The sequence below is a fragment of the Diceros bicornis genome, chromosome 38 (genome assembly GCF_020826845.1).
Source record: "Diceros bicornis minor isolate mBicDic1 chromosome 38, mDicBic1.mat.cur, whole genome shotgun sequence".
NCBI lineage: Eukaryota > Metazoa > Chordata > Mammalia > Perissodactyla > Rhinocerotidae > Diceros > Diceros bicornis.
Genome location: NC_080777.1, coordinates 2,906,212 through 2,927,936, shown reverse-complemented (window position 1 = coordinate 2,927,936; position 21,725 = coordinate 2,906,212). Strand labels below are relative to the sequence as shown.

The 21,725-nt window shown below is 42.4% G+C and overlaps 1 protein-coding gene across 1 annotated transcript in view; it reads right to left on the bottom strand.

Annotated features, from left to right (window-relative positions):
* The window catches only part of PLD5 (phospholipase D family member 5), a 368,734-nt gene that overhangs the window by 156,451 nt on the left and 190,558 nt on the right, over positions 1 to 21,725 (bottom strand). Inside the window, exon 3 of the mRNA XM_058533886.1 lies at positions 6,382 to 6,550. Coding sequence (XP_058389869.1) covers positions 6,382 to 6,550 — 169 coding nt within the window. The remainder of the gene's footprint in view (positions 1 to 6,381; positions 6,551 to 21,725) is intronic.

Below are 21,725 nucleotides of genomic sequence, written 5' to 3'. Positions count from 1 at the left end.
ATTAGCATGTGAATTTTTTTTCTTAGCATTTTTGCATGCAATAAACCAATCAATGACAATATCCCAATAATTATAAGGTCTTGGTAAAAATAAAAGCATGGTCAGAGGTCCAAAGATTGGCTACCCCAAATTTGAAATGTTGAGTAGAGTCTTGAATTTCCTATTCCATTTGAAAGATACAATCAGTAAAATTTAAATCAAATAGGCTTTCAACCAGTGCCTTCTTTTTTTAGGAATGTTAAAACTTGGTGACCTGAAGAGAACAGGATATGGGGATCCTTAAACTGCACCCAAAGAAAAAAAGTTGGCAGCACGGATCTGCTTCCCTTTCTCTGTTTCTGATCTCCGCACAAATGTCCCACTGGCATGGTGAGAGGGGAGGAAGAAAGAGAATCAGGGTCTTTAAAAATAATCTTTAAAACGCCCAAGACTTGTGGTATTCAAACATGTTCCCCTGGGCCCTTTAAATTCTAAGTCTTGCTGGGAATATTGCTCTAGGGGTTGAGCATTGGATGAAGGGGAGGGGAAATGGAGCAAATCAGGCACCAAGCGCTCTCTATTCTGCATGCCTGCTCCCTCCCTTTAGAGACCACAGTCCATGCCTGGTATTGGACCAGTGGGGACTAAATGCATGGGATTCCCCAACAGCAGTCACTTGGCACCAACACACCAGAGGAAGAGGAGAACATTCACTCTTGCTGAGGTAGGAACTCTCCAAACATCATCATCAGCCTATTGTTTCCCATTCTCCACAGGGCTGTTGCTGGAGCCAAGAACAGGCAGGAGCAGGGAGCGCTATTCACCAGATCCAGTTCACAGCCTGCTGGAATTCATTTAATTTCCAAAGCAAGTAAAGACCCTCTATCCTTCATGTCTGCAAATGAAGATGTCTCCTTATGAAGAGGCTAAGTGAAATTAGGCTCCATGCTCTACAGAAAACCAACTGGTTTTAAACTGTAAAGGAGCCTGATGCTGTTAGGGGGATGACAGCAGCAAAGAGGCATTTCTCTGGCAAGAGCAGTATGACTCTATCAGAAGACATCAGTTCAAACCGGGGTCTCCTCCCAAAGGGTTGCTGTGTGAGTTCAAGAATCACCAGGTGAGAGGCAGCAAGGTGAGAAATTCCATTTGTTGGCAATAGGCCAGTTGTTAAAGAGTGACATGGACCGAGATTCTAAGTGTTCACTTCTTTCCACATCAACAACAACCACCTTAATTCATTTTAAAGTCACGCAATTGACAAATATTCTTTCCTTGACCAAACTCTAGCCAGGTTCCTCTGAGCCCTCTTCTCCACCAGGCCTCAACCTTGGCCTGTAAAAACTGCAGATTCTTGGCATAAATGATTTCATCCCCCTGTCCTGCCTTCCCTCCCTCCTCTCCCAAGTTTAAAAGACTTGAACAAACACTCACATAGTTTCTAACAGCTCAAGGCCATATCCTTAGGATGACCCCTTAAAGTGCCTGCCTGAGAGAGCTCAAGATTGCCAAAAGAATTTACTGCTTGTTCCAGCCAACCCCTGAAGATGAGGCCCCTGTCTCCCAGTCTCTGTGGGAGAGTAGGAGTCTAACTTTGATAAGTGCCACTTAGCAAACCCAGATGGGCTCCACATGGACCAACCCCCACTTCCCACTTTTTATAAAATTCTACTTCCGGCACCCTGCTCAAGCCCCTGCCGTTCCCTCTCCCTACTCCCTCGTTCTTCCTGTAAAATGCCCAGTCATCTCTGCACAATCTAAGTTGACTTCAGTTCACCATTCCCCCTTCCCTATTGCAATAGTACCTTATTGATTAAAATCTGTCCTGACCACTTTAACTAGGTCCAACTTTGTTTATCTTTGACACAATCCATTCAGCAACCACTCAACAAATATTTACCGAGCACTTGGTATGTGTCAAGCAATGTGCTAAGCACTGTTATGCAAAACAAACCCTGAACCTCATTCACCCATGTCTCCAGTGCCCTTCGAGCAGTACTGAATACTGACCATGACATAATGTCAGGAGCCCTGACCCAGAAAGGCTGTGTCATTCCCTGATGACCCATCTCCTATCGGATAGTCTGAACACCTAGGAGGGTTTGCTGGGCTTATTGAGCAAGAGGTCAGAATGGTTTAGTTCAGCATTTTTCAAACATTGTTGAGCACATGAATCACCTGGGATCTTGTTGAAATGGAGACGCTGATTCAAATAGGGCTGGGGTGGACCCTGAGATTCTGCATTTGTTATAAACTCCCAGGTAATAAAGAGGTTCCTGATCCCAGGGCCAAACTTTGAGTAGCAAGAGTTTAGCTCACAACTGAAGGACTAAGATGAAAGGTCAGGTTAAGGGGAAGGAAAAGAAGGCCTCAGGCTGCTCCTGAGAATCATGTCCATGTTAAAGAAGGGGTTGAATCGTCCATCCAGGGACTCTACTTCACCTATAGGCCATCTGAGGGTTCCTGCTCCCCTGGTTTCAATGACCGCATACCAATCCCCAGAGATGACCAGACTCACTGGGTGCTCCCCTCTACTGCCTCAGCCCCCAGAATTCCCTTGAATCTCACAAATGATCTTCATGGGCACCCCTAGAGAAGGCTGCAGGTTCCCTAGGACCTCCAAGTTCAACCAACCCTGAATCTGTATTAGTTATAGGAATCCTGGGAGCCACCAGGGTTGAGGGCGAGGTCAGAGAGAAATAGTAGCCTAGGAGAAAAATAAAGCCACTTAGCAAAGATCACTTTGTAGTCAGAGACAAATCCATCATTCCAGAGGCACAGCATATTAGAAAAGAGTTTATCCAGGTCACCAAGTCCAAGTGTCAATGCAAATCTTTCCATTGTGTATTTAACACAGCTGGCTCTTCAGTGGTGCACGCGGGGTGGAAGGGAGCTGTTGCTAGCCTGGGGCTCACACAGCATGGACGCCTGTGCTGGTCTAAGCTCCAGCACACTGCACAGCTCACAAGTCAAGCTAAAACTTACAGTTCCCGTCCAAAGGCCATGCACTGGTCTTGTCTAAGGCTAAGGAAAGAAATCTTGAACTATCTCCTGCTCACACCACCAAACCTGCCATAGCAGATTGCTTCCAAAGTTGGCTGCCAACAATTCCTCCCATTCATATACATGCATGCTCCTCCTGGAGTCTACTGTCCCTTCTCTGAATGTAGGCTGGCCTTGTGACTTGCTTAACAGAACGTGGCCAAAGCAATGTTCTGGGAGTCCAGGCATTAAGAGGTCTTGTAGTTTTCACTTTCACCCTCTTGGGATTCAGCTACCCTGTAAAAGCTTAGGGTAGATTACTGAACGAGAGCCCACCTGGAGAGAACGACCTGACCAGCCCTCAGACAGTCCAGCCTCAGCCGCTCCCAGCTAAACACACCCCATCAGTGATCCCAGCCAGCAGTACTGGAACAAAAGAACTGTACGGCCAACCCAAGAATCACAGGGGATAACAATAAATAGGTTCTGGAGTTGTATGTTACACCACAAGAGACAACTGAAAGAGAAACTACTGTAGCAAAAACTTAAAGCACGTGGTGCTGTCTTTGGGACTGGGTGGTAGTGGAGGCTGGAATCTCATCTGTTACTCAAGCCTGGAAGAACAGTAAAGAAATTGCATTTGGAGCCTTGACAAAGTAAAGGTAGAATGTTTGGCAACACTACCACCTGCTGTAGGGTAGGAGATAGAAAATATAACTAACGGATGTGTGGATCTGGCTGAGGAGATTGTTCAGGCAGATTATCAAAGTTTCAGTGATACATGATAGGAAGGAACTGTTTAGTTTTCATGAAGAATTTTGAGAAAATGTAAAGAATCTAGGGCAGTCTCTCAATTCATCAAAATAGTCTCAAAGACAGAAATGGCCTGAGGGTCAAGATCAAACCAAAGTTGTGGCCGGAAGACTCCTTGTTGAGACCTTTGAAAGACTGAAAGTGGTGGGTGCCTCATGGACCCTCTCAGATGGACAAAAGGGATCCTAGCAATTTTAAGGGTAAGGCCTTGAAGCAGCTTGACCCACAATGCAAAGTAGAGAAAGACCCGTCTATAAGTTATTTGTGGGTGTGACTTTTTGCTAATAGAGTGGGCTATAATAGGATACATAGAAAGTCTACAAAGTTTTTAAGCGGTTGCATCATTTTGCACTAAAAGGGGCATAGATGGTTTAAAATGAAAAGAAATCTCTGGGTGCCTCAGATTTCTACTGGCAGGAAGCCAACTAAGAAAGTTTGTGCAAAGCCAACATGGCTATTTCTTACAGAAAAGGAAGAACAGCACAGAGGTAGAGCAAAGAGCTTCTGAGAACAATGGATTAGGAAAGCACTCCTTGGAAGCATATCCTAGTCTAGAAATATTCCCTGTTCCCCAGGTTTGAAAAACTGGTGACACGCATGGGGCTGAATTTCAAAATTACTATGGAATCATGACTGATCTGTGGCCTCCATTTCTCCCCTTTTGAACAGAAGCATCTATTGTAGTTATCTCATCCCTGTCTCACCATTATGCTTTGGGAGTGCGCGTCGGGCAGCATACAACTTGTCTTTTTAGTTCACAGGTTTCCAAATCAAGAGAAGCCCACATGAGGAGCCTCGTCCAGACCCAGACCTGATGCAGATGAAGAGATCCTAGACTTTGAGACTTTGCTGTCATGAGATGACAGTTGGGGGGCGGGGGGTTGAGGGGAGTGCATTTGGCATGTGGAAGAGATGATGCTATGGCCAGCGTGGACTATGATATATAATTTCCAAAGACGCCTGACGATCATTCTGCTCATTCCAACATGAATGCTACTCCTTCTGTCTTGGATTTATGACTTCCTTTGACCAACAGAATAGGGTAGAAACAACATTCTGGGATTCCAGAGCCCAGGTCTTCAGAGGCCTCATAGTCTCTGCTTTTGCCCTTTTAGGATACAACCACCACGTAAAGAGTTTGGGCTAGTTTACTGAATGATGACAGACACGCAGAGAGAGAGGTCCAGCCAGCCACCAGACATTCCCGCCTCCCCAGGTAAGATGTCGGGTATATAGGGAGAGTCATCTTGGATCCACCAGCCCAGGGCAAGCAACCTCAGCCAACACTATGTGGATCAGAGACGAGTGCCCAGAATCATGAATAAATAAGTGATTGTTATTTTTTAGACCACTAAGTTTTAGGATAATATATGCAGCAATAAATACTTGAAACATCTACTTAAACAGGAGAGGTAGAAAAGAGAAGAAAACAATTAGTAAATTTATTCAACTTTTTAGTATGGCCTTTGTAGGTTTTTGTTTGTCTATTTTTACCTATTTTCTAACACCATTTGACTTTTTCTTTTTTTGTGTGTTGTGTGAGGAAGATTGCCCCTGAGCTAATATCTGTGCCCATCTTCCTCTTTTTGCTAGGGAAGATAAGCCCTGAGCTAACATCTGTTCCCATCTTCCTCCACTTTATATGTGGGACGCCACCACGGCATGGCTCGATGGGCAGTGCATAGGTCTGCGCCCAGGATCTAAACCTGCGAACCCCGGGCTGCCAAAGCGGAGCACGCAAACTTAACCACTACGCCACCAGGCCAGCCCCTCATTTGACTTTAAAACAGTATAACTGAAGAATAGATTTGAAAACACAATGAGGTAATGATTATAGGCTTAATACCAACATATTTTGTGTACAAAAAGACAAAAACGAATTTATCCTTGACCCATATAGGACATTTAAGTATGGAGCATGGTCACACACTTGGAGAAAACAGCCTAGCTGGCTCACTACAAACTGTCGTGGTCATACCAATACAAAGAAAAACACACTAAAGAGGATCAGGATCATTTTCTTTTCTCCAGGACATTTCATTCAGAAACGATTTAGATCATTTTGTCAGTTTTGTAAAGGTGGTTCTTGTAATTAGCACATTTTTTTTCCTCTCCACTCAAATAGGACAGTCAAGAAGATACATCTATACTGGAAAGTTTGACTCCACCATTAAAAAAAGTTAGCTCTGAATCCTAAAGGCAAATTATGACACCCGATAACCAAATAAACGTCTCAGCACGAGGGTATGGAATTAGAACTGTAAACACGCAGGTTGTGAAAGCAGAATTCTGAAGCATGCCATCAACAGATACTGTGATGTGAATGGTGCCCCCCAAAGTTGTCCAATACAGCAACAATGTATAGAGAGCCTGTGGTATGCAACGATGAAACAGGATTATGACCTTGAAAGCCTGGCATTCTAATAGGAGCTGAGCAACATGTGATTAACAAGGGGGCAAATATGTCCAAATGTAATGATGTCCATGTACGATGGGTGGAGGTAGACTAAAAAAAATGAGCTTGAACTTGAGGAGTGGAGGACAGGAATACTACAGAGTGGAAAAGGCACGTAAGTAAAATCATCATACAAAGAGGATGCAGCTTACCTGACATGCTGATGGATGACTGTGGTTGAGGTCCCAATGGGAAGACACTATGTCAACAGACTTTCTGGCCATGTCGAGTAAATTCATCCAGCCTTGGAAAAGTGGTAAGTGAAATGGTGCATTTTCTGAATAGTTAAGGCCTTCAGGAATATTTTCCACCAGGGCAATTCTTAGAAAAGATTTTGAAAAACAAACAAACAAAATCTAGTCAAATTTGAAGCCACAGATCTTTATACATGAATACAGAGACATCTGAAAAATACTCTATACTCTTTCTGAATGGATACGTTCCTCATAATTTACATCTTCCATCAAAGGTCTCTGACTTTTCCTCTGTGGTAATCTACAGTGTTCTGAGAGTTTATGCTCTGTTTTTCCCCAGTTAGCACTCATATTTCACAAAATCATGGTGTGTCTCTAATGTCCAGTTTCAAACTAGCCTTGAAAAAAAATTCAGAGTCTTCCACATAAGCATCTTCCTCTAGTAATATATTCCTTTTTTCCCTACAGCAATGCAATTCTTATATAAGACGCTACTTCTGTGAGCTATTTGAGACCATAAATCCAGTTGTGCATATCCCCAGTTCCTCGTACAGTGTTGGGCATATATTAGAACTAGCTTAGAAAATAAAATATAATTAGTTTTATTACTACCAGAAAATGAGAATAATAAATGCTATTATTATTGTTTAACACCTCTATTGATGCTTCCCTGCCTAAGGCATAAAATGATACTGAGAAGAAATTTAAAAATCTGCCTGTTGCAGGGCTATATTAAAGCTAGAGATAAGGAATGCATAAAACAATAGTAATAATTAAGCCTTAAATAAACTATAATTAGCAATATCCTAATAAATGTTTTCTCCTTTTATGCTTCCTTATATATTGACAGCATATCACTTTGCCTGGCTCTCCTTGATGTTGCAGCTAAGGCTGTGTGGTTTTCACTTCTGAGTTAGCCAGGTGACACATAACATTTTAATAAAGGAATAAACAATTTTTTTCTAGTTTAAGAAATGTAAATTCTCCTGCAACTCTTGATGAGAAACTCCAAACTCTTATGAAAATACCTGTAAGTGCTTCCCGAACAGAGATCTGTTTTATTCATAGCTGTGCTTCCCCAATGCCCAAAAGATAATTAGCACTCAAGAAATACTTATAGGATGAATTTCAGCTTCCAACATGGAACCCAGCACTTCTCAATAAAACTGTTAACTATTCTTAATGAGACTTGTTCCATGTAACCAGTTTTAGAAACAAAAACAATACCCTTAGTAAAATGTCCTTGTGTATTCGACGAATATTATAGTGAAGGGGAACAAAATTTGCCACCCCAGAATGTGTCTCTTTACCTTGAGGATTATTTTAGGCTGATTATTTTTAAGAAACAAAAGACTCAGAAAGTTTTTCTTGTTACCTCCTCAACTGCCTAAAAGAATTTAGATTAATGTCCTGTAACAGGAACAGAGTTATCACCAGAGATATCTATAAAGAATATGGGCTAAGTGTGGTGGAGGAGACTCAGCAGGGCCTAGAGATCAGATTCCTCTCCACATCCCATTGTCTCTGCATGGAGCAGCAAACAGTTGTTTACCAAACATTTGCTTTTCCATTTACTTGTGAATTGCCTTCCACTCCTTTGAAGTCCCAAACCACTACCCCCCAACACGTTCTTTTGTCTTTAGCAGAAGATAATATTTAAGGTGAGGGCTTCAGCCATTTTGGTGAGCTACTTGGTTTTATTGGGTTTCTCTCATGTATATATGTTATTAAACTTCGTTTGGTTTTCTCCTGTTAATCTGTCTCATGTCAATTTAATTCTTAGGCCAGTCAGAAGAACCTAGAAGGGTAGAGGCAAGTTTCTTCCTCCTCTACAATAGTCAAAATGGGATTTGGGTATGACCCAGCGACACTGACAATTTTGGGATCCAATTACCCCACCACCACCTGCAATCTAATTTAACATTTGTTGAGCCCTTATAAGCATAGCACAAGCAAATGATTGTACGCAACAGAAATGACTATGACCAATCTCCCTCGTCCTCTGGAATTTATAATCTAGTGACAGAGCCTGTCGTATACATAATGATTCAAAGAAGAAGTAGACTCTAAGAAATGGTGAACAAGAGTGAGAAGCTTAATTAGATGGGTAACGCATCATCTAGAATACCACTGGAGCACGGGCAGGAAGGAAAAATTAATTCTGGTTGGGAATACCTGGAATTGGAGGAAGTGGGGCTTAAAATGAGTCTTCAAAGATGGAATTTTTATGGGCGAGCTGGAAGAGAAAGATACTCTAGGTAGGGGGGAAAGCCTGTAAAATATAGTGTATTTGGATATTTGTGAGTGGGTGAGCCAAGGAGAGTGTGAGGTAGGAGAGTGATGGTAGGAGCTTGCAGTGGTGTGGAAAACTGGTGGCATCTGTAGGGACCACACTGCAGAAATTGTGAACCACGAAAAGGAGTTTGGACTCAATTTTATGCATTTGGGAGCAACCAAGTGTGTTTTCAGGGGCTAACTCTGACCGCACATCTGTGTACCACTAGAATGGAGAAAAAGGAGACTAGAAGATGACAAGTCAGTAGAGAGCAGATGCTGTTGCAAAAGCTCAGGAAGGAAAAACGGGAAGTTTGAATTATGTCAATGGGAATAAAAAGAGGCATGCATGTAATGGAGATTTTAGAAACCAAATTTTAAAAGATTTCATGTTTGATGGGTACAAGGCACAGGTGAAGGAGAAACAGATAGGAGTCAATGATGACTCTGAGATTTTCTTGCAGGGCCACGACATCTTTTCTCAACTGGGCTACTATAACCACCACCAATGGTCTCCTTACCTAGATTCCTGCTTTCCTCGAAACCATTTTCCATACTACAGTTGGGTTAATCATTTAAAAATATAAATCTAAACACCCTGCTGCCTGATTAAACTTCTTATGGGCGTCCCCACTGTCCTTAAGATGATGTCCCCTCCCACCCCCCAAGATGGTTGATGAGTGTATACTAGTCTGGCCCTGCCTCTTCACAGCCTCACTGGACTCAAATTCCTTCTTTGACTTTTACACCAAAGCCATACTAGACATCTTTTCCTCCTTCCCTGCTATTCTCCCTAGACTTTGGCTTTTCGTGGATTTCTTCCCAATCCCAATTCCTACACTGCTTTTTAAGCTATCTCTCAACCTTGAAAGTCCTAATTTAAACATCACTTCTTCTGATAGGCTTTCCTATACCCCCAAACTAGGCTAAATCCCCCTTATTATCAATTCCCACAGTGACCTGTTCCTCCTCCTTTAAACTACTCATCACTCTTGAAATCACTTGTTCAAGGTTGCCTTTTCTTGATAGATTGTAGGGGGTATGAAGGCAGGGACTTCCTCCACTGGTTCAGTGTTCTAGCTCCCATGCCTAACATATTGCTCATGGCACAGTAAGTGTCCAAAGAATATCTGCTGAGTTTCATTAAAATCTGAAGAGCTGAAAAGATGGAGGGAGGTGGGGTCCATTAAAACTGACACGGAACACAGGGAAAGGAAGTCGACTGGGGATTGGGAGAGATTATTGAGGGGAAAGAAAAGAAGGGAAAACTCACCCAAAGCCTAATGTAGGGTAAATGCCTACCTTTTTCTGGTTGGTAGAGTGTGAAACAGATAAGAAGATTCAGAAAGGACCCTTAGAGAGGGAGGAAGACAAGAGAGGTCCAGGAGAATGCAGCATTCAAGAGCCAAGATGAGAGAGGGTCAAAAAGGCGGAGAGAGAGGATTTTTTTTTTTAATCTACATCAAAACCTCGAAGGCAATGGACAGAGGCTGAAGTTGGATATTTTCATTCCATCCACATTTAAAGCGCAATTATCTATGTTAATAGCAAGTAGACGTAGCATGAAGAAATGACCCCAGATAATCAGCAGTTTCAGCCTCCCCTACAACTGATGAATATATTTAAAAATCAAACAAAAAAGAATCCCCCCAACAAACAAAACCAAAATACAACAGCTGCTAACAAATAGAAGAACTGACTAGTTTCAATTTTACTTTAATATAAGGCAGGCTGAGGAAGACAAGCGGAGACTCAAGAAGCCCAGAAAAACAGAACATATGAAATAAGGGACATAGAGTAATTGCACAATTGTAGATGGCTCTACATCATATCTTTCTTCATACCTTCCTCTGTGGCTTCTGATAGGCACACAAGTAAGGATTCCTAATCTCTTTTAGAAATCTTTACACCAGGTGTTCTTAACCCTGGATCCACGGATAGAAGTCAGGGGGATCTATAAACTTGATCTTTATTTTCCCTCATCTCTAACTGAAATTTAACATTCCCTTCAGTTGTGAATATAGGCAAAGAGTCACAGGAATATTAAAAGAATGTGTGATTCTGTCACCAATAGGAATGTTCATACCAGGGGACAGTTATTGCCAACGTTCCGAGTATTCATCACTACTTTGAAATTATGACGGTCATCGGATCTTGTTATTTCACGAATAAGTAGGGCAGAACATACATTACTATATCACAACTTTGTTTTTTGAAATATTCTTGATAACTCCTTTCAACATTATTGGTTTCCTTTGCAATCCTACGTATTTTAATTTATGCATTTAAAAACACTATTCAAAGAAGGAGTCCAGAGGCTTCATCGGACTGCCAGAGGGGTGTGTGGCACAAAAAGGGTTGAGAAGTGATCCTCAGATGGGGACTGCATCATCTATTCTGTTTTTCTGTTTTCTGTAGAAGGATCCTTCTACAAGACTTTTTTCCATTATTGAAGCCTTAGAAGTGGGTAAGATTATCAAGAGAGATTTTTCAAGAGAAGAGAATCGGGTCAAAGCCAAATATGGGAAGCATCTGATCACTTCTGGTTGATAGAGAAAGTGGGGTAGGTGAAGAACACAGAGAAGAAAGTGCTGGAAAGACTGGAAGAGAAAGAGGAGAGTGAAATTCTGGGACGGCAAGGAAGACCACATTTACTCTTATTATTTGATTTTTACTAAATATAAAAGTAAATTATGAATTTATACTAAAAGTAAAAATAGAGGGCCGGCCCGTGGCTTAGTGGTTAAGTGTGCATGCTCCGCTACTGGCGGCCCTGGTACGGATCCCAGGCGCACACCAACGCACAGCTTCTCCCGCCATGCTGAGGCCGCTCCCACATACAGCAACTAGAAGGATGTGCAGCTATGACATACAACTATCTACTGGGGCTTTGGGGGAAAAAAAAGGAGGAGGATTGGCAATAGATGTTAGCTCAGAGCCGGTCTTCCTCAGCAAAAAAAAGAGGAAGATTAGCATGGATGTTAGCTCAGGGCTGATCTTCCTCACACACACACACACAAAAATAGAGACACCACCCAAGCTCTGGGGACTACACTCATGTTTGGGTAATGAATTCTGGGGAACGCTGGGAACAATGACCCTGCTGGCCTCCTCACTCTCCCTCTCTCTCATTTTACTTGGAGATGTTAATTTCTCCTTCTGTGACACAGCACTTGTTTCCTATGCCCTGCTAGAAAAGGCTTCTAGTGAAATGACTTGACTTATTTCTGTGACCTACCATTTTATTTCCTCTAACAGCCAACAGCTGGCTGCTCTCCAGGGGCCTGAGATAATTAGCATACATGCAAAACTCATTTCCATGAGATATCCTCCCTTGCTATGCTCTTACTTCTCAAGCCAGGAAAGAAATAGGCAGACCTCACTACAATTCTCTTTTGGGCAAATCCCTGGAATGCCCGTTCCCCTCCTCTAAGAGAACTATGCCCCAAGTCTGTGGCGCTATTTCTGACACCTAATAACAAGGGGAAAAGCTGAATATACAGGGACACAATACAGCAAAAATCTTTTTATGCTTCTTTTCATGGTACTTTGAGATAAACTACAAATGATTTGAACTGTGAGGCCAGGAAGCATAGGTGAAATAAATATAAGAAAAAGCATTTTACATTGTTAATAGATTTTAAAATAGAATTCTAGCTGTTCTTATTAACAGCACGTATTTATTCTCCAAACTTAATGTGATCATCAAAATTTCTCTTTCAATCCAGGAACATAATTTCACCTTCTCAAAGAAATCTCTGTAGTTCCCCTTAATAAGCTACTAAAAAATGTAGTTCCTGCATTTGCTGGCTTTAAAATGGGGTGTGTGTGTTTTGGTAAACACAAGAATCTTTATAAAATATTATATTTTCACACTTGGTAAAATGGTAGAGAAATGTGTAAGAGGAAAGGATTTGGAATAAGGTAGACAAAACCCAACTCTGCCAGTTAGTAGTTGTGTAACCTTGGGCAAATGACTAACCTCTTTAAATCTGTTTCCACTTGTGAAAAAAAAGTTATTACAAAGATTAGAGGAGATAATCTATGTGAAGTGCTTTGTTCAGTGCTTGCTTCAGAGTAAGCACTAAATAAAAGATATTTTTTAAAGTAACTTACAGTCTGAAAACTTATAATTTAAAAAGAAAGGCTCCAAGTTCTCAAACCAATATAGCACAGTTACTGAAAAGATTCTACATATATTGGCTAAAAGGAGTCTTACAAATTGGGACCTACTTGACATTTCCAGAGCGAATGTGAGGGTTCTTTCATTGCTGAGTACAATGGATCGGTTATTAGGAGTTGATCTACATAAGTGCTTGGCAGTCAATTCATTGATTTTCATTCCTTAGATCTTGGCTATCTGATGGCATTAATCAATGAAGCTGAACAGATGGCCTCAGCTCATCAATGCAATTAGATTTGCACTCAAAATAAAATGATGCAGATTTTGTACTCTTATTGTGGGTCAACTGGCTGTAATTAAAGCCCAGCATTGTCAAGACGAATGTTGACATTCCCAAAGAGATACTGGAGTCTCTGACATTGAAGTAGAAGATGACTTGCTACCCATGTGGCAGATTCACTGGCCACCTCTGGACATGAACATAGTTGATACAGACCTATGTGAGTTTGCTTGAATTCAGCTGAGATATATGTTTCATTTTTTCCAAGATTTTGGGTCAGAGTGAGTTCACTTGTGGAAGAAAGCAGAAAGGATATCAACAAGGCCTGGCTAGCTAACCTGATAATTCTTAATCTGGCATATGGAGGAACGTTGTTGAATATTAAAGTTATTAGGGATTTGCTTTAACAATTTTTTGCCAACTTTTTATTTTGAAAAATCTCAAATCCACAGAAAAGTTGCAAGAAGAGTCCGGTGAATAAATATATTCCTTGCAATAAAGAATATTATGTATGTGCACACACATATACAAACGTAGTTTATAGTAAACCATTTGAGAGTAAGTTATAGACATGATGCCAGTTTATCTCTGCATCCCCGGCATGCATTTCTAAGGAGGCCATGTTTCTAAATAACTGAAATACAATATCACACAGTAAATTTAACATTAATACAGTCCTATTATCTAATATTCAACTTCCCCAGTTGTCCCAATAATGTCCTTTGTCCTAGGTTTTTCTTCTCAGGATCCAAGATCCAATCAATGTTCACTCACTGCACATAGTTGTCATGTCTCTTTGGTCTAAGAGAATTCCCTAACCTGTTCTTGTTCTGTTTGTGTTCCATGATGTTGATATTTTAGAAGAGCCCAGGCCAATTGTTTTGCTGAATATTCTTGGATTTGATTTGCCTGATTGTCACCTCATGATTAGATTTAGGTTAAATATTTTTGGCAGGAACACTACATAGGGAATGTGTCCTTCAAAGAGCATCGTATGAGGAGGCACATGATACTGGCTTGTCCCACTACTGCTGATGTTGAGTTTGGTCACTGGTTAAGGGGGTGTCTGCCAGATTTCTCCATTAAACAGCACCTTTCTTCCCTCTATACTCAACAAATAACTTGTGCAGAGGTACCCATAGATGGTGTAAATATCCTATCCAACATTTCACTCACTGATTTGGCATCCATCCATTTCTGATTCTTGACTGAATCTATTTTTACTATATTTGTTGATAATTTTCTATCATTTCTTCTATATTTGTTAGTTGGTATTCTTCTGTAAGGAAAAGCTTTTCCTTCTCCCATGGCCCCTTTTTATGTTTTTTTTTAATTTTTATTTTATTAGTATGGACTCATGGATTCATTTTTTTAATTCAGAGTGTTATAATCCATCACTGTCATTATTCATTATGATACTCAAATAGTTGCATACACTGCCAGTTGGGCTCCTGTAAGTGTTTCCTGTGTCCTTTTGATGTGTTTCTTTCAGTTTCTGAGTGCTTTCTTGTTTTTTTGTCACCAGATGTTTCATTTGTATTAACTTTTGTGTGTGTGTGTGTGAGGAAGATTAGCCCCGAGGTAACATCTGTTGCTAATCCTCCTCTTTTTGCTGAAGAAGATTGGCCCTGGGCTAATATCCCTGCCCATCTTCCTCTACTTTATATGGGACGCCGCCACAGCATGGCTTGATAAGCGGTGCATAGGTCCGTGCTCAGGATTTGAACCCGAGAACCCCAGGGCCGCTGGAGCAGAGTGTGCGAACTTAACCACTATGCCACTGGGCTGGCCCTGCATTAACTTTTAAATAGACTTTAGAAGACGACAATTGCAAAGGACGTGATGGTGAGTTTGAGTTGGCAATAGCAGATTCCTATTTCTATTAATCTAGAAAGTTCAGACTAAAGCTTCATTAATTCCAGACCTACAATTGTATTAAAAGAACAACTATGGTTTTCTTTTTGGAGAGAGACAGCATGGCAGCAGAGGAAGTATTATAATTGTAGCTATTTTCCTTTGTTTGCTTATTGCAGTTTAAAAGTACTTTCACAGACAATATCACACATCATCATCAACAAGCAACCCTGTGAGACAGGCATGATCTCACTATGGGAGATGAGGAGAGTGAGGCTCCTGGGGACCAGGTGTCATCCAGCCAGAAAGAATGCTACAGAGCTGGATTTAAACCCAGGTTTGTCTGAGCCCATGTGCATTTCACACTAGATTACGTCCAGGCTTATCCTAGAAGGTCTGTCACAAGTGCACTTGGGTCTGTGGAGAGGAAAGTAGAGAATGTGGGAGAGCAAGGCTGCTGCCCGAGAGTGAAAGGTCAGCTTGGACTGAGATCCCCATCTTCTCCCCAGAAGAGGGGATGGTGTGTGTGGAGCTTCCTCACGTCCTCTCCTCACTCTACAGCCCACCCTCTCAGTCCACGTCAACAAGGAAATCAACATGACAGGAATGCACACTTTTTCTTGGTTCAACATTTCTAGATACTGGCCCAGAAAGGAAGGACCAATCAGAAGAAAAAGAGGCCCGGAGAGGCCGAAGACGAAAGAAAGAAAGAGGGGGAGCTCAGTGCACCTGCCTTGTGATGTTTTACCAATATAAGAGAAGCAGGAGTTCATTGATGAAAAGACCCCGACACTGTCCTCGAAGAGGTAAAACACATAGAAGATGACGAAAGACAAAATGGTTAAAATGCACAAGGTCTAGTGGAAGAACAGATTGGCATTCAAAGCAGTTACTACCTTTGACATCTGGCAAAACAGTAATTATACTATTATCACCACTGCTTTAATTGATCAACACCTATTGAGTCCTTATTTTGGGTGTTGGGCACTATGTTAAGTAGATTTACTGACCACATTAATTCATGTTTACAATAATTCTCAGAAGTAGCTACTGTTATTATTCCCATTTTATGGATGAGGAAATGGAGACACAAAGAGTTTACGTAACTTGTCCAAGTGCACACAGCTGGGGAGTGAGGGATCCCAGATTTAAGCCCAGTAGTGTGACTGCTGACTCCAGCCTCTGAATCACTATGCCCATTGCCTCTTCCAGTTTTCAAAGCAAAACATCCAGGCAGAGGTACAAATATAGTTTTTTTCCCATGTCCTCAATAGATCTTCAGTGAATCAGGTCCATGAACACCCTGGGGCATGATGTCCATGACAGTAAATGCTAGAATGATGAGCAGAGTCTCTTTTTGTTAGGATTTATTCTCTTCCAGTCAGTTTTTTACAAAGGACACCATCACTACTTAACCCTATTCTTTGAATCAAAATTCAGGACATAGTCTGTCCAACAATTCTGGGTCATTTATTCATCCCCCATTCAACTGATATTTATGGAGAGCCAAATTCACGATGAGCTCTGTCCCAAGTGCTGGGGAGCGCTCCAGGCAAAGCACTGCTCTCCTGAGGCTTACCTTCTATAGGAGAGGGTGCAGATAAGAAGTAATAGACAGGCAAATGAAAAAGATGGAATGTATGAGGCAAATAAACAGGACGAAGCAAAAGAGACCAAGGAGAGGGCTGCTTCCTTAGACTGGCAGCCAGAGATGGCCTTTCTGAGGCTGTGTAACACGCTCAGCGGGTGGCCTGAGTCCATTTCCTAGTCAGAGAATCACACCACCCATCTGTCAGTTGTCATACTGTGGCGGCTGTGTGTTGCTGTGATGCTGAAGGCTATGGCACTGGTATTTCAAATACCAGCAGGGTGGGCAGGTGGACAGGTTTCAGTGGAGCTTCCAGACTAAGACACTAGGAAGAAGGACCTGGCCACTCACTTCTGAAAAAATTGGCTGTGAAAACCCCATGAACAGCAGCAGAGCATTGTCTGATACAGTGCTGGAAGGCGAGAGGATGCTACAAAAAGACTGGGCAGGGTTCTGCTCTGCTGTACACACAGTTGTTAGGGGTCGGAATCCATTCTATGACACTAAGAACAACAAAAAAACATTGAGCTGAGATGCAAAAATTTGGAGGCAGAGTGGCCAGGGCAGAAACGACCAATAGTAGATAAAGAACCAAGGCAGGAATGAGGCTAGAGTGAGGCAAGGACGGCAGGGAGGTCAGCGTGGTGAGGTCTAGGGACTGAAGTGGACGGGGTAGGGCAAAGGTCAAAGGGGTTGACCATGGCTGGATTATGTGGGAGAGGAGACTATCTTTTTCCTCTACCCTTCTAAGTTCTCGACTGGGACTCCTGTAACAAAAGACAGGCGAGCAAGAGAAAAACACAAATTTATTTAATTTGAGTTTCACATGACACTGGACCCTTCATAAGGAAACGAAGATCCGAAGAAATGGTTAAATCTGGGTGTTTTTATCTTAGGTTTGATGAAGAGTGGAAAAATATGATAGGACAAAGGGTATGAGGTAGGTGTGGTAAACTGGGGGTGCTTAGCAAGGCCTGTCCATTCAGATTCCTCTCCGTGTCCTTCATCTTCGGAGATAAGGGTGCTCCTTTCGTCTGAGAAGGCCGCTCACATGAGGGTCTCATGACCTGCTTCCTGGGCAGGTCAGAAAGTCCTTCCTGCACATGCCGTTTCTCAAACTGCTCCAGCTTAAAATATTCAACATGCCGGGTGCCATATTTTGGGGTAGCATGTCCTGAACCCCATCAATTACATAGGGCTTGAGAACATACCATTGTGATTTACACTAAGTGTGATGGGAAGACACGAAATGGACTGCGCAGGGGTAGGACATGATCTGATTTACCTTTTACGAGGATCATCCTGACTCTTGTGGGGAAAAGATTCACAGGGAGAAAAAAGTCACAGCAGGGGGCCGATGAGAGGACCAGTGCAATAGTCTAGGGCCTGGGTGAAAGATGATGGTGGCTTGAACTAGGGTGTGAGTCCTGGAGCTAGGGAAAAGCGGAGAGACTTGGAATGGAACTTGAAGGTAAGGCAGACAGAAATATGAGTAGTACTGGGGGAAATTCCTCTGCCCATTCCTGATGTCATCTCCAGGTTCAAGGGTGCTCCAGTGGTGTGACACCACTTTACCTTTCTCCAGACCTACACTCACCCTGCCCCAGGGAAGGAGGAGTGAGTACCACACTGGGAGGCTGAGGAAGAATACTCAGCTTGGTTCTTCACTTCTTCCTCTTGAGGGAGCTATCCCACCCCCAGCCCCCATACCACAAGCCTTGCTTGGACAAGCCCGTTCATGGCCCAGCTTGCCCCGGTCCAGTGCTGGCTGTGGCTGGGGGCTAAGCCTACCTAATTCTGGGGCTCTCTTAGGAAGACCATTTGATCTCACGTTAAGCTACCTCTCCCAATCTAGGCTTTATCAATCAGGTGATCATTTAGCCTCCACCTCTACTCCTTATCGGAATTGTCAATTTGTTCAGGAAGAAGGATGCTATTTATTGAGCCCCCTCAGAGACCTCAAAGGTACAGTCTGGACATGGGTTGGGATTCTAATATAGTAAATTCTCCTGGATATTTTGATGGAATGAAGGACCAAGGGTCAGAATCCAGGATGAACAATTGCAACGGACAGAACAGGTTGAGAAAATGAGTGTGAGGGAGGCACTGTTGTCCAGTCAATGCCGTATTTATTAGCCCAAGAATCCCAATTCCATTCCTGACTTGATAGAAAATTTATGGCCAGGATGACAGATATGCACTTCCCCTCCTCACTCCCACGCCCAGCACAGGCACTGACAATCAATCAGGACTTTTTTTCCTGAGCCCGGCCTTGGCCTTCCAAGTCTCTCTCAGGCTAGTGCTCCAGGCAGCTACTAACAACTGGGGTTTCAGACAGGAAGAAATTGAAGTTACAACCTCGAGGCAAACCAGGAAATGAAGCTAATTACATTTTTTGGTTAACTCAAACTTACCCAGAAAATTATTCTTATTTCAAACTTTGTTGAAAATAGTTCTAAAATGAATAAATACTATTTTCTGAAATTGGAATACAGTGAATTGAGCTTTTTTATGATTTCCATTTTGCCTTAGGACCCCCAAACACCACTTTGTAGAAGATATAGGAGGCTGATCCAACTGTGTAGAGTTCAGGATTTATCACTGGATTTATTATAAGTTCTTGATTCAAACACTTTTTGGACTGAAGTTGTCTCTTTAAAGCATAGTGAATTTTTTAGTAATTGAAGACTTACCATCAATTAATTCTAGTACTTGTTTTCAAAGTAAGGGCCAAGACAAAGAAAGGAAAGCCATTCAAGTCCTTAATACTAGATCTTACCTAGTCACTACAGAGCAGCTAAGCTTTGCTCTGTCATTGTTCAGGGCTAGTGGTGTTACTCCACACGAGGGAAATTATATGCAATTTTTTTCCCTTTCCTTCCTCCTCTACCTTGAATCTCAGCAAGTCTCTCAATTTGAGGCTACATTAATAAATCCCATTATTCGACAAATTCTCTTTTGCCCACCATGGGCTATGTCAGATTGACACGTACCCCAGTGACACCAGTGGCCACTGAAGAGCCCAACACCCTGTTTGGGGTAAATTCTTTATACCTCAATGGGACTTCTCAAAACCTTGAAAGAAAGCAGACCTGGGAGGGACTCCTCAGAGGAACACAGCAGCTTTGTGTTTAGGAAAGTTGTATACAGCTGACACTACTTCTAGAGCCAAAGAATGATTTTTGAAAAGCAGGGGAAGTATCCACTTAGTGGCCCATTCAGAGCACAGTGGTGGTAAATCACAATCTTAAACCACGTGTTCTCTACAGGGAGCCCTGCTGGCTGTAGAGTGTACCCACTCAGCACGGAAGGCAATTTTAGCTGCTATATTTCAAGTCCACCAAGGGCGGTCATCATCTTCCGGCAGAACATGTGCCATTTCCAGAGGTTTAAAATAGTTCTTCTAAATGTGTCTTTTCACAGTCCGAATATGGTGTAAGTTTCTTCTGAGTTGAGATACTAAAGGGGATGAGACAATTTTGTAATGACTTTTGTGGGGAATGGGTTGCAGAGGGACAAGAATCACAGCAGGAGACTGATTAGAAGACCCTTGCAATAGTCTAGGGCTTCGGTAAAACATGATGGCCACTTAAATCCACTAATCTATTTTTTTAAAATTCAAGGAAACATCATGCATTACATGTATAGGTTAAGAAAACTCAAATAATACAGATGATCCCCAGTTTAAAGTAAGACTCCAGCCCCCACTGCTGGTGGCTCTGTCTACCAGTTCCCTGCCCCAGGGTTGACTACTGTCACCAGTTGCTATTTTCTGCAACTAAGATATTTCCTGCACACGCATTCATTAACTTACCTACTTCCTATGTCTGGACCTTTCAAAGAATGCAGGATAATTTATTAAGATATGCATTTCCTTCATTGATTCATCTGGAGGAAGTCAGGAGCTCAGGAGAGGTTTAGTGCAGGGCCCAAAGCAGAGGCTGCCCACAAGCTACCTCCCTTTCTATATTTTGTTATCCAAAACCCTGAGCTGTTGAAGAGATGACACTGTGTGTCCCCAAGTGGAAGGCGATAGAGGAGTGACTCTGAGAAGCACCAAGATGGAGAGGAGAGAGTCCCCGTGACCAGAGAGGGTGGAGAAGTCCTTGGGTCTTACAAGCAGCACAGGACCCCTGACCTGGCCCCAGGCCTGCCCAGGAAGACAGAAAACTCCCAGCAGTCAGAGGTCATGGGTTGCACCCAGAGAGGCTGGACTCTAGGCCCTAGGGCTCCACCTTCACCAGTCCCAGGAATGGAAGGGACATGAGGCTGTGCCGATAGATTCTAGTGGTAACCAGAGCAGACACACATGCGTTACCAGAGGCGCCTCCTGATGATCTGCTGCCGGGAAAGACTCTGGGATTTTGTGTAATGTTGCACAGTCAGTGCTGAGACTGAATTCCTGCCAGCCATCAGCCTGGGACGGCAGTGAGGGTTTAGAGTCTCATGTAATGACACAAATGGAATTTCTTTCAAATCTGAGTTTTGGGGCTGAGATTTGTGCCCACCACACAAATGTGGCATTTGTTCTCCTAATGATGGTCCAGACAGATACTGTGATCCTGAACCACAGCACACCAGCCCACAAAGCTTACAGTCAAGGAATTCCCTGTAGTTCATGTGGAACTTTCTTTGGCTGTAACTGGCTCATTCTGGTAGGGATCAGAAGCCAAGTTGTGAAACTGTTCTGGAAGCAAGAAATGGTGGTCTCTGACCAGTGTTATTTTGAATGTAACCCATGCCTGTCTACCTGCACAAAAGAATTTGTTCTTCTCTAAGTCAAAGAGAAGAGCATACAAAATTAAAATTCAAAAATGCTCCCAAAAAAAAACAGTCTCACCCACATGCAACAAACAGAAAACCCCACTCATATACCAAGGGAAATATAAGTTTGTTAAAACACACACATACTGATGCACATAAACATTTTTTTTTAGGTACATACTGAAAACAAGAAGTCCACGTAAAGGTTAACTCATCCCATGAAACTTTTTATATGACATCCACAGACCCACTCCCTGGCCAGGAAATGGCATTTTCCATTAATTTTTGATAGAGAAATCACAGTAAGCTTCCCAGAGGAGAAATCAAGGAGTTAAGAGATGTGGTTCTAGGCTAAGCTGCCATTTACTCTTTTTTCATTATCATTTTGTAGGGTGAAGTTTCGTTCAGTGGCTTATTCA